General features: G+C 39.1%; 5 protein-coding genes and 1 non-coding gene across 8 annotated transcripts; 4 read left to right on the top strand and 2 right to left on the bottom strand.

Moving 5' to 3' along the window:
- Positions 10 to 2,655, bottom strand: LOC104721714 (probable LRR receptor-like serine/threonine-protein kinase At4g31250). The gene is made up of 3 exons (XM_010439759.2): positions 1,960 to 2,655; positions 907 to 1,581; positions 10 to 829 (listed from the first exon to the last, which is right to left on the bottom strand). Exons 1-3 carry the CDS (start codon positions 2,633 to 2,635, stop codon positions 156 to 158), a joined length of 2,025 nt encoding a protein of 674 aa, XP_010438061.1. The 5' UTR covers positions 2,636 to 2,655; the 3' UTR covers positions 10 to 155.
- TRNAR-ACG lies at positions 3,353 to 3,425 on the top strand. Its single transcript has one exon. It is a non-coding gene; the product is annotated as a tRNA-Arg (tRNA).
- LOC104721712 (trihelix transcription factor ASR3-like) lies at positions 3,445 to 5,363 on the bottom strand. 3 transcript variants are annotated; one of them, XM_010439758.2, is made up of 3 exons: positions 5,308 to 5,357; positions 4,358 to 4,812; positions 3,445 to 4,021 (listed from the first exon to the last, which is right to left on the bottom strand). In XM_010439758.2, the coding sequence occupies exons 2-3, from the start codon at positions 4,809 to 4,811 to the stop codon at positions 3,588 to 3,590; spliced, it is 888 nt and encodes a 295-aa protein (XP_010438060.1). In that variant the 5' UTR covers position 4,812; positions 5,308 to 5,357; the 3' UTR covers positions 3,445 to 3,587. The 3 variants fall into 3 exon arrangements, with proteins under 3 accessions (XP_010438060.1, XP_010438059.1, XP_010438058.1); XM_010439757.2 differs by having other exon boundaries at positions 4,358 to 4,829; positions 5,236 to 5,344; XM_010439756.1 differs by having other exon boundaries at positions 3,498 to 4,021; positions 4,358 to 4,829; positions 5,308 to 5,363.
- Positions 6,242 to 8,854, top strand: LOC104721711 (gamma-glutamylcyclotransferase 2-2-like). Its single transcript, XM_010439755.2, has 9 exons — positions 6,242 to 6,569; positions 7,172 to 7,284; positions 7,410 to 7,486; positions 7,605 to 7,661; positions 7,742 to 7,798; positions 7,889 to 7,929; positions 8,039 to 8,110; positions 8,208 to 8,287; positions 8,543 to 8,854. Exons 2-9 carry the CDS (start codon positions 7,176 to 7,178, stop codon positions 8,731 to 8,733), a joined length of 684 nt encoding a protein of 227 aa, XP_010438057.1. The 5' UTR covers positions 6,242 to 6,569; positions 7,172 to 7,175; the 3' UTR covers positions 8,734 to 8,854.
- On the top strand, positions 9,141 to 11,463 carry LOC104721710 (proteasome subunit beta type-6). Its single transcript, XM_010439754.1, has 8 exons — positions 9,141 to 9,364; positions 9,535 to 9,611; positions 9,838 to 9,893; positions 10,000 to 10,072; positions 10,577 to 10,688; positions 10,826 to 10,899; positions 10,983 to 11,057; positions 11,155 to 11,463. Exons 1-8 carry the CDS (start codon positions 9,262 to 9,264, stop codon positions 11,284 to 11,286), a joined length of 702 nt encoding a protein of 233 aa, XP_010438056.1. The 5' UTR covers positions 9,141 to 9,261; the 3' UTR covers positions 11,287 to 11,463.
- Positions 11,580 to 12,901, top strand: LOC104721709 (protein AIG2 A-like). The gene is made up of 5 exons (XM_010439753.2): positions 11,580 to 11,788; positions 11,893 to 11,965; positions 12,144 to 12,236; positions 12,329 to 12,412; positions 12,501 to 12,901. The coding sequence occupies exons 1-5, from the start codon at positions 11,661 to 11,663 to the stop codon at positions 12,648 to 12,650; spliced, it is 528 nt and encodes a 175-aa protein (XP_010438055.1). The 5' UTR covers positions 11,580 to 11,660; the 3' UTR covers positions 12,651 to 12,901.

The raw sequence follows: 14,405 nt of genomic DNA, 5'->3' as shown, positions 1-14,405 counted from the left end.
CCCTGGCAATTTAAAAAAGAAGGGGTAATTGTCTTTACCTACAAACAAAGACACATACTTTGCTCAACAAATATCAAGAAAACGAGAATTAGATGAAGAAGAAGACTAGTTGTGGAGACCAGAGAGATACCAAGCCTTTTTCAGTTTAAAGCTGTTTACATGAGCGGGAACTCCCCAGTCATAGCTCTTGAAGAACGATGATCACCTTCACTAGCAGTAACGTATGAAGATCGAACACTCTCTTGACCTCCACCTGCATCTCTGTCAACCTCTTCTATTCGATCAACAGCCTCGTGAATCTCAATTCTCTTCTCAATATCCCAATCACAACATCTCAACCCAATCTTGAGCAGCTTCAACATTTGTGCTTCATGTTCTTTCCCTGCTTTCATCTCCTTATCAAACACATCAGCTGTCCACTCTGTTCTCGCTACAGACTCAACCCAAGCAGCTAACTCGTCATCAGCTCCTTTCCCTTGCCGGAGATAATTCGCTGGAAACTTCCCCGTAAGAATCTCAAGAATCAAGATCCCAAGGCTCCACACATCAGACCTCCTCGAAGTCCGATCCTGCTGAGTGAACTCAGGTGCTTTGTAAGCCACCATGAACTGCTGTGACTGATCCCTATTCACCACCGGGACAAGTGCGTAGTCCGTCAAAAGAGGCTCGAAGTTGTGGTCAAGCAACACATTGGAAGATTTGAGATGGCCATGAGGAAGATTCAGATCAGGGAACACTCTATAGAGATAAGCCAAACCTCTCGTAACTCCTCTTACAATCTTGAATCGAATCGGCCAATCCAAAACCACTTGATCTGGTGTTCGATTAGCTGCAAAACAAATCAATCATCAGATGAAAGATGAACAAACAACCAAACAAAACAGAGTAAAGTTTCAATTTTTATACCATGGAGGAGATTAGCGAGGCTTCCATTAGGAATGTAATTAGTAACGAGAAGCTTCTCTTCTTTCCTATAATAGAAAGCTACCAAAGGAAGAAGATTAGGGTGAGACAATCTTCCAATCTTCTTCATATGATCGTAAAACTCTTCTCTCCCGATATTGCTCATAAACCTAAACCGTTTCACAACCACCGCACGGCCACTCGACAAAGCCGCCTTGTACGACGATCCAAATCCGCCGCTTCCGAGAACCTCCGCCGACGCGCGAAGCATATCCTGAAGCGTGAACTTCTCTTGATCATTCCTGACGAAATGTAGCTTCCGTTGATCTCCTCCTCTCTTGTCTTCTTCCGCAGTTCCGACTGATAACGCTCCTGATGTTGCTGTTGAATCTCGCTGCCCAGCTTCGTTGGCTAGCTTCCTGTAGACCTTGGAGTCCTGCGAGCTCTTCTCGCTGTATTGTTGCTCGGTTTGTCCGTAGACTGGGGGGTGAACGTGGACGTGTCCGTGGCTTTGTTCTTGGTTTTTGCCTTGACGGCGGCTGAGAATGCAAACGGAAAGGAAAACAGTAATGAGGACGATGACGGCGAGGACGGTGAGTGCAAGGAGAAACACGGTGAAGAACGGCGGACGAGTGTATCTGCACGGAAGCAAAGGCGCTCCACACAACCCCCTGTTTCCTGTTTTTTAGGCCCAAACCATTTTTTAAATTAATATCTTCATGGCCCATTACTTTACAGGCCCACTAATAAATTAATCCGAATTATTCTGTCAAAACTTTGTATTTTTCAGAAATATTTTGTCAATTTTAATAAGGACGTCAAAAGAAGAAATAAATTCATATTGTAACCATTACATGCAAAATTTAACGTGCTCACTACTCACAAAAGACTCCAAATAAAACCAATCAGTTCAAAATTTCCCATGGATCGTGATTATAATTATAGTCTTAAAAAATCATCGACTATCAAAATATGTGTAAAGAGACTTTTTTAGTTTATTTTTATAGGAAGCTTAAATGTGAATATAGCACAGAAATTAATGAGGATAATGATCACCTGAGAAGAATGTAGGGTTCATGAGGCCGAGAGTAAACGGAATCCGACCTTCTAATCGATTGTTAGCAACGTTAACGGTAACAAGATTCTTCTGTTTAAACGGCGGTAGTTTCCCGGTGAACATGTTGTTCTCAAGATTCAGCTCAGTAAGCTTCGGCAATTTCCCTAACGACTTGGGAATCTCACCGGAAAACAGGTTTCCTTCTAGATGAACCTTCACCAAATCCTTCATTCCATCGAACAAATCACCGTCTACCTCCCCGGAGAACCGGTTATGTGCCAGGTAAAGATGCACAAGCGAGACTAATCCATCGAGTCCACGTGGAATCTTCCCTTCGAAATGGTTGCGCATAAAGCTGACGCTCCTGAGGCGACGCATTGACCCGAGAGCCTGTACGTCAAGCTCCCCGGAGAGGCTCATGTTCTCGAGACGGATAGCGAAAACTGAGCCGTTTGAACACATCACTCCTTTCCATTTAGAGTTGCTTCCTTTCTCTCCTGAGCAAGGAGGTTCGCCGGAGTCCCATCCGCCGAGCGCTGTGGCGTTGACGAGAGATGACTTGAACTTCAAAAGAGCATCAGCGTCACCTTCACCGGATGTAGTAGTAACGGCGAAGCAGCTGACGGCGATTAATAACACAAAGTATACGGTCGAGAACTTGTCATCACGGGTCATTTCTTTGAAAAATATCGAAATTTTGGGGTTTGAGAAGAAGTGTTAAGATTTATATGTCCGAAACTGTTTCTTTGGAAAATTCAAATGAGATGAGTTTTTTTGCCGGAAGAAGGATGAAAGGACGGCTGATGGTGAAATGACAGAAAAGGTCAAGCACACAATCGTTTTCGCCTACAACGTGGAACCAAGTATTGGTACATAAGATTTTCCATGGTGTGTTTACTCATCTAATTTTGTATTATCTGAACTTGATTACGTGTGTTTCTTATGTCTGTGTAAATTTGACTTTTGTACTAGATTTATAAATCTAAATTCTTATTTCTAACAAATTCTTGGATATACATTTAAAAGAAAATCGTAATAGATGTTTTATTAAAATAACATGGAAGTGTTGTCAAAAACACATGAACTGTATAAATTTTATGAAATTTAAATATATTGCCATTCCACATTATTTATTGAGCTAATATCACTAGTTGATAATTTTTGTATTAGTCTAAAATATTGATATATACTCAATCCAAAAAATAGAGTACTTTAATGGATTTTATTTAAGATACATAAACTATAAACATTGGATATATCATATATGCATGGCTTCAAAATTCATGCAATTTTGTTTTCGTTTATTAATTTGTTTTGAATTGGTTCCAAGTTCCAACTAGTCCTAGAATGTAACCGTGTAGGAAGGGCATTTCTTCATATCTAGCATAACAAGACTCCATGGCCCAATGGATAAGGCGCTGGTCTACGAAACCAGAGACTCTGGGTTCGATCCCCAGTGGAGTCGATATTTTTTTCACTCTCATTTCTGCCATAGTACTAGCGTTTTCATTCACTACAAGTCTACAACACTGCCAGATTTACATAGTACCAGCGTTTTCATTCACTACAAGTCTACAATACTGTATTACAAGTAGATCAGCGTTTTCATCCAGTTTAATCATTCAAATTAAACTTCACGGAGCCTACCAAGAGTTTTAACAATTTCACTCAGACAAGCGATAAGCTCGTCTCCTTGCTGTCTCACATACTTCAACTTGTCCTTGATACTAATATCATCCCCTGTTTCATTGTCCTTGGCTAGATTCCTACCGACTATCGCATGTATCAAGTCAATTTTATAACTAAGCTTCGCTTGCGTCACTTCTACATCCTCTTCTATGTTCATTGGTTCCTCCTCTTCTTCATCTGTAGATATTTCTTCCGCCGGCTTCTTCTCCTCCTCCATGGTTTTGTTCTGATGGGGATGGGCTGCTTTTGTAGGTTTCTGTTGACTGTATTCCTCGACTCTATATCTCCGTGGCTCTTGTATCTTTGTCTTCTGTGGCGGGATCTCCTTGGTAACCGTTGCTCGCTGTCTTGATCTTTTGGACCCTACATAAGCTGAGTTTTGCAACCAAAGTGTTTCGAGGGGTTAGCAATGACTGATCCGGGTAACATCAAATGGAGCAGTTCACATTTATGCACATCTATTAACCTAAAGATGGTGACTAAGAATAGAGCAATATGAGCAAGAAACCATATGGTAGCTCAGTCACTATAGAGTCTTACGGTGGCACGGGAAGCACCAAAGCAGCAGAGTGTTAACTAAGAAAACTCATCTATGCCTGATCAACTATACCGGACAATTTTCATCATTCTGTATCTCAAAACACAGTGTCTATGTGCTATTTGTTCTAAAGATTTGTAAAAAGGCAAGAGGAGAATAGTGTGATGTACCAAATTCAGCAGTGATATCAACAACGTCGTCCTCTTCCGGATCACTGTCAGACTCAGTACCAGCTTTGTCATCTTGGATCATCACAACCGCACTGACGGCTTCAAAAATCTCTTTATCGACATTCCCCGGGAGATTCAGTAACTTCCTCTTCTCAACACTAAGGGACCAATACGAACGAGCACTGCCTTGGGAACGTGATTCCCACTGCTTGATCTGATTGTAATCAGACAACAAAGAATCCCATTTCCTCCTGCATTGGTTGAGAGTTCTGCGTACATCCAAAGCGTTACAGTTCTCTGAGATCATCGTCCATTTCTGAAAGCTGGACAAAGCATTAGAACAATCCGATTCAACAGCAGCAATCTCATTGACGAGTATCAGACAGTCTTTGACTGTCCAGTCCGGAGCTACTTGAGACCGCAATCTCCGTGAACCCGAAGTTCCTTCATCCATCCTATAAAAAAAAGCTCACTGCAAATTTGGTTGATTAACCTTGTACAGCTACACACATTTAACTACAACAAAATTGTAAATTTGAAACATTAAACACACTTTGTCAAATTGAACAATGACCAAAAATATTTTATATAGTAGTGAGAGGTGCATATGCATGTTCGTCTCTTGCAGACTAGATCAGAACTTAAACAAATAAACAATGAGATTTCATGTTCTTTTTGAGCTGTTTCGACTCAAAAGTATTGTATGAATCCGAGAATAGAAAAACTTAAAAAAAATGGGTAACGATATTCAAAATTCAGGAGCTAAACACATACAAAAAATCCCCAAAAATTGCAGCTAGATTTTTTTTTCAACATTGAAGAATAAAACAAAAATTGATTTGAGCATACGAAATTCGAAGAAGAATCAAGATGCATACGAGGATTACTCAAAACTGGCCAAAGAATGAGCATCAAACAACAGCGAGGGAGAGATGATTTGAGAGCATTACCAGATCGTCGGAAACTGACACGTCGACGCCAGTAGAAGACGGACGACAGAGTCTCGATGATATCTGAATTTAAGTGAAGCCGATGCATCAACAGGCCCAAGCATTTTTAATTTTGATTTTTCGGCCCAAACTATATATAATCAATTTTGACTTCGGCCCAAACTATGATAGTGATATTGTTTATTACAGCCATGTTTGAGTGACGGGTTTCGTTGACGGAGAAAGTCAACGCAAGAACAACCTCTCCTCTCTAGTGTTTGGAGGGTTTCAGCTGGAGGATAATTTGATCCACACTGTATTTGCCTCCTCGAAATATGTTATGGCGTGATTTGCGAACAAACAGTCATGAAAAGGTGTTTAAATAAATTAGTTATCTATCTTAAGCTAAGCTCCAAACATATTATTAGTTTTTTCTTTTTCTTTTTTGTATAGTGACGTTGGTAGTAATGTTAATGTATGTATATGCCTTTGTGTAACAAATACATTTTCACGTTTTTTTTTTTTTTTTTTTTAATTATTGTAGATCTTTGTTTCCCTCAACGACCAAGCTTCTACAAAATACATTTAAAATTAGCTTAGAATTTTTTATTTTAAAACAATTTGTCTTCCAACTGTTGACTTATAATGTTTAAAAAATTAATTAGCATCCAATTTTATTATCTATGGCTTCCTAATGTTTTTCCTTTTCGTTTCGATTTATATTAGGAACTTTTTTTTAGATTTTGTATATTAGTATTGAGTTTCCATAATAAATAAAACAAAATCAATTTCAATAGGAATAGAGATTCCTTATTTTGAGGATAATTTATTTTTGTTTGGGGAAAGGCCAGAAACAAAGCGTCTTCACCGGCCAGTCACGTGACGAATGGAAAACAGAACAGACAAAAAAATCTGAAGAACTCAAAAAAAACATGCGTGGCATGAACATTACATACGGTTCGGTCTCTCCATCTCTCTTTCTATAAATGCTCTTCTTCCCACACATCGCCTCCTCCTCCTCATCAGAACACATCTCGAGAAGCAGTAGAGAGGAAGAGTCTCAGAGAGAAAAGGAAGGAGAAAGGAGCTGAGTGGTCTCATTACCATTACCAGCTCCGTACGAACCTGAATACGACGTCGTTCCTTCGACCTTTTTCTCTGTAATCTCTCCTCCTCCTCCCACGAGTTTCTCAGCTTTTCTCGGATTATCTAGTCTAACTAAAAGAGGAGATCTTGTCTCACGGTGGGATTCATTTTTCTCTCCACGCAGATCGTGCTCCAGGGTAAAAAGTTTTGATTTTTATTCTTTATTCCGCATTTTGGTTTAGGTAGCTTATGTTGCCATCTTCTCTGTGTTGTGTTTATGTTTATTGAAATCCAAGGAAATGTTCTTACTGTTCTGTTTTGATTATACGATATTACGATATATTGCACCTGAATAGAAAAAGCCAATCCCTATTTCCCTTTCTTTCTAGAATTTGGGAACACATGTTTACTAACTGGGTTTTGTCTTGTGTTCCAAATGTTTGGTGATTCATGTCTTCCTTTTACGGTTTCACCTGCACCATTGCTATAGAAAACTCATAAGCTTGCCTAGAAAATTTTCCTCTCTTTGCAGATTGAAAGAAAAAATAAAAAAGATGTCTTTGGTTTTCCTGAGCTGTCTTGGACAGAACCCCCAAAACTGAGCTTATCTATTGACGTTTAAAGATGAATTAACACTTGCAACACTGGTCCATTGTGATTTGTCTTAATTGTTCGCTTCACATGTGTTTTTAGCACATATCTTCTTGTCTTTACATGTTGGTCCATTTTTCTTTGGCATTTACCTCCACAAAATCTTGATTTGTGTCTTAATCTTATATTTTGTCCTTATTAACTGCAGAAAAATGGTGATGTGGGTATTTGGCTATGGCTCTCTTGTGTGGAACCCAGGATTTCACTACGATGAGAAAGTGTTAGGTTTCATCAAGGGATATAAACGTGTATTTGATCTTGGTATTTACTATTCTTTTGTTGAGATAACAATTTTGTCCCCTTGCTTATTTTGATTGATTTATCTCTTCTTCCCACTATTGAAGATTGATTGATTAATTCTCCTGTGTTTTAATTTGACTTGGTAGCTTGCATTGATCATAGAGGTACACCAGAACACCCTGCAAGAACTTGCACACTCGAGAAAGCTGAAGAAGCCATATGCGTAAGTAGCAATTCTTACGTGTATATGATATAAGGATCTTAGATTCTGTTCTTGAGGCCTGCTTACTTACTCATACATTCTTCTTTTCTTACTAACAATCCAATATTTTTCTTGACAGTGGGGTGCTGCATTCTGTGTCCGCGGTGGCCCAGAAAAAGAACGTCTAGCTAGGGAGGTATGTTTTGGCGTCTAAAAACTAGATCGCATGATGTATTATGTTCATGCTTTTGTGTTGATCATTCTATTTATGCACAGTACTTGGAACGTAGAGAGTGTGAATATGATCTCAAGACATGTGTAGACTTTTACAAGGTGAGTCATGACATGCCTGAATCTATTGAATAAGCCTATTCTATTATGCTCCTAATTGACCTGAAAATTTTCTTCTCTTAACTTACACAGGAAGATGATCCCCTGAAGCCAGCTGTAACTGGAGTGATAGTGTAAGTTACTTAGAGGCTGTTCTCACATCCATAGCGCAGTATCTTTTACATTTCTTCTACAAGTCTTTGTGTTGTCATTCATCATGGATACATTTTTTGCAATCTTCAGATTCACGTCTACTCCAGACAAGGTCTCCAACAAGTATTACCTTGGACCTGCGCCATTAGAAGACATGGCAAGGTAGACACTTATTATAGCCTCCAGACCAACTTCTGTTCTACAATATATTTGCCAGATTCTTGTCCTCACATTAGCATGTTGTTTTGTGTATCCAAAGACAAATTGCGACAGCCAATGGACCATGTGGTAACAACAGAGATTATCTATTCCTGCTAGAGAAGGCAATGCACGATATTGGTTAGTCCAAGCTCCCTTTGTCTTCCACAACATGATTAATAATTATTAAGGGCTCGGGGTTTGCACTTGAACAGTTTTGTTTTAAGTCTTTAGGCGAATTGAACATTAATAATCACTTGTAGTCTTAAAACTACGTCTGCTCAAGCTTTATAGTCTCTTATGAGTCGAAGGCTCTGTCTGAACTTGAAGGTTTAAAAGAGAGACTCTTTTTTTTTTTTTGATACGTTGAGCTATTTTGTTGTTGTTCTTAAACAGGGCATGAGGAGGATTATGTAATAGAGCTGGCAAACGAGGTGAGGAAGGTTCTTGGAGAGTCCTCAAAGAAGAAGGTGTCACCGGTGAAGGAATCAAGAGCGAGCCGTGTAGCTAACAAGTCAAAGAGTAATGTCCCCACGGCTCATCAGATACTTCCTCATCATCCAGAAGCTGTTGCCACTACAATATAGCTCTCTTGTTGTTTCCTTCTTAATTGGCTTTAGAGACGAGTGAAATCAGGCCGTTTGTTTTCCGAGTAGAGAGAGGTGTTGTAGTCTTTTGTGTGTTTGAAACTCTGTTGCGTTGTGTGTTGTCCTAACGAGTGTACTTTTGCACCTTTTGAAGAAAATAAGACTATTGTTGAAAACAAAAAGATTGAACCAATTAAATAAGTCACATTTTCAACAAAACAAAAAATACAAAAACCTTTTAAAAAGTTAAAACAGAAAAATAAAAATAAATAGGGCTATTACGTATTGGGCTTGTATTTGGAAGGTCCATGACAACAATTAGATCATGGGCTTTTTACGTAAATCACGACTTTTTATTTTTATTTATTTTTTAAAGTAAAAAAGAGGCTCGACTTGGGGTATAAGCCAGTTCTTCTTCTGCTTATTCAAGCTTTCGTCTTCTCATCAGTCATCACCGTAATCTGACTCGCAAAACTCTCAAAATCAGGCGATTCGATACGTTAATCAGAAGTTTCGATATCTACAGCGATGGATCTCAATCTCGATGCGCCGCACTCCATGGGGACGACCATCATCGGCGTCACTTACAACGGAGGTGTCGTCCTCGGAGCCGACTCGCGTACCAGCACCGGTTAGATTTCACCCTTCTCTACTCTTCTAGGGTTTTATTCCATGTTCGTTGAGCTTTGTTTTCTGTTTCAATTTGGAACGGAGAGTAAGTTGTAATCGATTCTTCTGTTTGGGAAATTTTGAGAAAGCTGATGAAATTGGGATCTGTTTTTGAATGAAATACTCGCGCAGGGATGTACGTAGCGAACAGGGCTTCTGATAAGATCACTCAACTCACTGATAATGTCTACGTCTGCCGCTCTGGATCGGTATTAACCTCTCGCTTTGTTGGATCTATCTTTCTAGGGATTTCAATTTTGTTTTTGTTTGACCAATTCTGTGGTGACTGTTTTGCTCGCTAGACTTCTTTTTGAAACTCTTTTGCTTGCTGGGTTTCTTACTTGGATGTTTTGTTGTTCAAGATTAACTTGCTATTGGGTTATTGAAGATGCATTTTACTGATTACAACAAGCTCTCTTCTTGTTCCCTTTGCAGGCTGCTGATTCTCAAGTTGTCTCTGACTATGTTCGCTACTTCCTTCACCAGCATACGTGAGTGTTTCGTTTGTGCCTTGATTCGACGAAACTAGACGACTTTATACTTGTGTTAGCTTATATATCTGGAGATTAAAATGATACGTTTGCTTGTGGTTTGCAGAATTCAGCAGGGGCAGCCTGCAACTGTAAAGGTTTCTGCCAACCTTATCAGGATGCTCGCTTATAATAACAAGGTACAAGTTTGCTTTAAAGCTTGCAGTTTCGTGTGGTTTTCTTACCACCAACCTAAACTCATAGTAGTGGGGAATGTGAATGTTCGAGAAAACCTGCTCTGCCGAATCACTGATAATTTTTGTTTGGAAGTTTGACCTTGAGATACATGAAAACTTGCTTATGTTTTATATTTGCTTTATTATAACTGAAGAAATAGATTGATGTTACATCTCAAACCTAGCATGCTAGAATTTATGAATCTCTTGTTGTTCGTAGTGTTGGTGTAATGGTTGTCCTCTACTCTGAAGAACAAACATTTTTTATGAAAATCTAGAAAGTTTCTGTGTTATTGCTACTGTATGCAGTGCTCCAAGACATATATGCATTCTATTGTGTGTATATATATATATGGTACAATCTCAGTTTTCTGTACCCTGAATCTATCCAGTGTGGTATTGTACGGTCATTCCTTGTTTTGATGAGATGGATTGTTAACTGACACACTGTATGTCATTGTTGGGCAGAACATGCTCCAAACTGGTCTCATCGTCGGAGGATGGGATAAGTATGAGGGTGGGAAGATCTACGGGATTCCACTAGGTGGAACTGTAGTGGAGCAACCTTTTGCCATTGGAGGTAAAATCCATATTATTATGTGTCTTATGACCTTTTGGTTTGAACGTAGCTGTATTCGATTCAGTTGTCATTACTATTTACTTACTATAATACTTGGCTTCTGTTAACAAGTAGTAGAATTGTGTGTTTTTGTGTAGGCTCTGGTTCGAGCTATCTTTACGGGTTCTTTGATCAGGCCTGGAAAGAAGACATGACCAAAGAAGAAGCCGAGGTAAGTATCATTATATCTCTGCTTTTGCCAAAATCTCGCAAACCCTATTTGTTGTAACTGGTCCTTGCTATTGTATTTTGCAGCAACTTGTTGTGAAGGCGGTATCACTAGCCATCGCCCGTGATGGAGCCAGTGGAGGCGTTGTACGAACTGTCATAGTAAGTCATCTGTCTGACCAAAATTCTCGGAAGCAAGACTTATAATCTCTTGGATGGAACGTAGTTAACAAAAGTACTTTTGTTGTTTTTTGAACAGATCAACTCAGAGGGAGTCACGAGAAACTTCTACCCTGGGGACAAGTTGCAGCTTTGGCACGAGGAATTGGAACCCCAAAACTCACTCTTAGACATCCTGAACGCCGCTGGTCCTGAACCAATGGCCATGTGATCAGCAAGGATCGATCATTATCTTACTCGTGGGCAAACATTTTTAGATAATTTCATTACAATTTCCAGTGTCTTAAAAAGACTTTAAACGCTGTTGGAGGTTCTTTTGTAATGACCCGATCTGTCTTTTTTAAATGGATATCGTGTTTCTTATGGCTATGGAGGTTTTAATTTAATTCCTCTGTTCTGGAAATTGATTTTTCAGTTTGTTAATTTTACGAAACAAGACAAACTAATTATATGATGAATAAATAAATAAAACATAGTTAATTACACAATTTTGTGTGCTTGACACGTGGCCGGACAATGGACACTTGAAAATTTTTCTATGTCTCAGTCGCAGGAACTGGACGGAGTCGGAGAGGCAAGAGCAAGATGAGTATGTTGTCAAGGGGGAAAGCTGCTCATGATCTCTTCGTCTATGGCAGTCTCCAGGAACCCGAAGTCGTTAACGCGCTTCTCAATCGCGTCCCTGACCATGTCTCCGCCGTACTCTCCGGCTTGTGCGTTTCTATTTATCTCTTTCGCACCCAATCTGTCTTGTCTAATTTCATTTTGTTTTGGATCCAATGGATGTTTGATTAACGGAGATTCTGGGAACTTTCAGCCACAGGTTTAGACTCAAAGGCCGTGTTTATCCAACAATTCTACCGGACGGTACCGGAGAAGTCACCGGAAAGGTTCACTTGTTATCCCTAATCTCCATTGTTCACATATTGGACAAGAGAGTTGAAATCCATAGAGAAACGTCAAGGCCGTTGTTCTTTGTGGGGAATTGTTAGGCTGTGTACACTCTTGATTTTGAGGTTTATCAGAAAAATTTGAAATTGAAGTACTGTAGTGTGTTTGTTCTTGTAGGTGCTGAAGGGAATCACAGATGATGAACTGAAAATGTTAGATGAGTTTGAGGATGTTGAATATGACAGAGAGGCTGTTGAAGTGGTGCTGACGGTATAATTAATGTTTTGATCGGAACAACTTATTCTTTCTTACATATTGGATTCTGATATATAAACCTCTTGATGCTCTTTTGTCATCTGCAGGATACTTCAGAGAAGCTGCAAGTCGAAACATATGTATGGAAGAACAAAGATGACCCGGATCTTTATGGAGAATGGGATTTCGAGGTTTGAAAAATCTTATATTATATGCTTGCTTCATTACTTTTAGAATGTGAAAGGTTTCAATCTTTATATAACATGTTAACTGTGTCAGGAATGGAAACGACATGACAAGGAAGGTTTCGTAACAGCGACCAAAAAATTTCTGGAAGATAGGAGATTACCAGAAGCAAAGACAAGGATTGACACTTTCAAAACATTCTTTAAGCAGGATTCTGAGAATGGGAAACCTCTGGGTTCTTGATGATACTCTCTCTGGTCTAACTTCTATGTCTTTTGGGTACTTGCAATGATATTAAAGTGATTGCCATTGCTTCACTTGAAATAAGAATTGTGGATCAATGCTTCTTGGGGAATTATATAAAAACAGAATGTTCATGAGTCTTTTGCATGCAGCTACTAGCTATACATGAATGGGCTCTCTGCATTATCATGTAATCAGATGATTTGTAATTTCATTGAAGCGTGACTGTTTTTTGTTTTGTTTACTTAAAAGGGAAAGGGCCTACAAATGACTGATGCCTTAGAAAATAAGCATTTCCGTTGTTTCTCTAATTGTCTTTTAGCTCATAACTTTGAATACCAATCTACTTAAACTTAAAGGCAAGCAGTACTAAACTATGAGTCATGGAGGTACAGTCACAATAAATTTTGTAAGATTCCGAGGCCTATGGTTTTGTTCATGTTAAATTTCCTGCTGGATCTTGCTGTCTTTTTTTTATATAACCTGCACTTCCTTCAAGTTGCTCATATGATCACTAACAGTATCCTCGAGATCAGGTTCAGGGAGATGATTACACATGTATTATTGGGTGATTGCTTTGGATGGGCGTTAAGTCTCAGGGTGCAGATGTCATGTGGCCTTTCCGTTTTATCAGATCTCACTGCTTAAGCTTTGACTTTGACCACCCCTTAAACCAGGTGGGAGAGAACATAAACATATCATTCCATGAATATCTCCTTCTATCTCTCTCTCTCTCTCTTAAATCTTGATTGATTTTGGGAGGATACCAAGATCATTCCTTTTTGATTGTGCCGTACTCTGTTAGGGGATTAATCGTTAATTGCATGTGAGTTCAATAATGAATGGTACTTAGTTTAGAGCAAATGTGTGTGTGATGCTATGATTCTGTTATTATATTCACTAATTCAGATACTTATTATAGCATTAGTTTCGGTTGTAAAAGCATAGGATACTGTACGTTGTTAATCTAAATTGTTAAACAACCACAGTCTCCACTTGATGATTAAAAAGTACATTGCCGTAGGTACTCATCTTTTTACACTATTTTAATTTCATGTTAGTTACTCTATTAGACTATTTTAAGTCTCTAATTACTTGGCATAGCTGCAACATCAATACACATGGGTAGTTCCCGGAAAGAACGTAGGGTGCATAGATATAGACATGAACCTTTTGCTTTTTCTGTAACAAGATTCGATTGGGGACCTAAAACTGCATATGAATAGCATAATGGTCAAGTGTAAGTTAAGCGGGTATCGAACTTTTGGGATACTCGAGTTTACGCTGTAGCCACGAAAGTATGCTTGCACCACAATACTGGGTTCATACTTTTAAATTGACTTGGCATTCTGGGCGGATGTGGGTTTGGTTTCCACTTAAGAGTTAGAGGACAAATGCAGATGTCGAAAAATGGATCTACTGGTGAACAAGAAGTTTGAATCTTTACCTCCCTGGTTCACTTTAGGGCAGAGAAAGAAAAAAAGAAACAGAGAGGTTTTCATTGTTTGGTCTGTTTCAATGATCCGTTTGTACATTCCATTATTCAAAAATCTCTCTATCTCTCACTCTTTTTCTCATTGAAGTTGCATAGTACACAAAGTCCAAATCCCCAAGGGAAAAAGGGGGAACATGGGGAAGAGGAAGAAGAATGGATTAATGTAACAAGCAAATGAAAAACAAAAACTATCTGCACATGGGGCTGTGAGGTTGATGAGATGGAGTCCTAGGGCAATCCGAAGGATGACGATAACTCAG

This window comes from Camelina sativa, chromosome 11, assembly GCF_000633955.1.
Source record: "Camelina sativa cultivar DH55 chromosome 11, Cs, whole genome shotgun sequence".
NCBI classification, from domain to species: Eukaryota; Viridiplantae; Streptophyta; class Magnoliopsida; order Brassicales; family Brassicaceae; genus Camelina; species Camelina sativa.
Note: the sequence above shows the minus strand (reverse complement) of the source record. Positions and strands in the feature narration are given on the sequence as shown.

Excerpts from the sequence above, each read along its gene's own strand:
- LOC104721710 (XM_010439754.1), top strand. The coding sequence starts at position 9,262 with ATGGATCTCAATCTCGATGCGCCGCACTCCATGGGGACGACCATCATC. Across the intron at positions 10,073-10,576 it reads TGCTCGCTTATAATAACAAG|AACATGCTCCAAACTGGTCT; the intron begins GTACAAGTTTGC and ends ATTGTTGGGCAG. Across the intron at positions 10,689-10,825 it reads GCAACCTTTTGCCATTGGAG|GCTCTGGTTCGAGCTATCTT; the intron begins GTAAAATCCATA and ends GTTTTTGTGTAG.
- LOC104721714 (XM_010439759.2), bottom strand. The coding sequence starts at position 2,635 with ATGACCCGTGATGACAAGTTCTCGACCGTATACTTTGTGTTATTAATC. Across the intron at positions 1,582-1,959 it reads GAACCCTACATTCTTCTCAG|GAAACAGGGGGTTGTGTGGA; the intron begins GTGATCATTATC and ends CCTAAAAAACAG. Across the intron at positions 830-906 it reads CCTCGCTAATCTCCTCCATG|CTAATCGAACACCAGATCAA; the intron begins GTATAAAAATTG and ends TTTGTTTTGCAG.
- LOC104721711 (XM_010439755.2), top strand. The coding sequence starts at position 7,176 with ATGGTGATGTGGGTATTTGGCTATGGCTCTCTTGTGTGGAACCCAGGA. Across the intron at positions 7,930-8,038 it reads GCTGTAACTGGAGTGATAGT|ATTCACGTCTACTCCAGACA; the intron begins GTAAGTTACTTA and ends TGCAATCTTCAG. Across the intron at positions 8,111-8,207 it reads CCATTAGAAGACATGGCAAG|ACAAATTGCGACAGCCAATG; the intron begins GTAGACACTTAT and ends GTGTATCCAAAG.
- LOC104721712 (XM_010439756.1), bottom strand. The coding sequence starts at position 4,811 with ATGGATGAAGGAACTTCGGGTTCACGGAGATTGCGGTCTCAAGTAGCT. Across the intron at positions 4,022-4,357 it reads TGATATCACTGCTGAATTTG|CTTATGTAGGGTCCAAAAGA; the intron begins GTACATCACACT and ends TGCAAAACTCAG.
- LOC104721709 (XM_010439753.2), top strand. The coding sequence starts at position 11,661 with ATGAGTATGTTGTCAAGGGGGAAAGCTGCTCATGATCTCTTCGTCTAT. Across the intron at positions 11,966-12,143 it reads CCGGAGAAGTCACCGGAAAG|GTGCTGAAGGGAATCACAGA; the intron begins GTTCACTTGTTA and ends TTGTTCTTGTAG. Across the intron at positions 12,413-12,500 it reads ATGGAGAATGGGATTTCGAG|GAATGGAAACGACATGACAA; the intron begins GTTTGAAAAATC and ends TAACTGTGTCAG.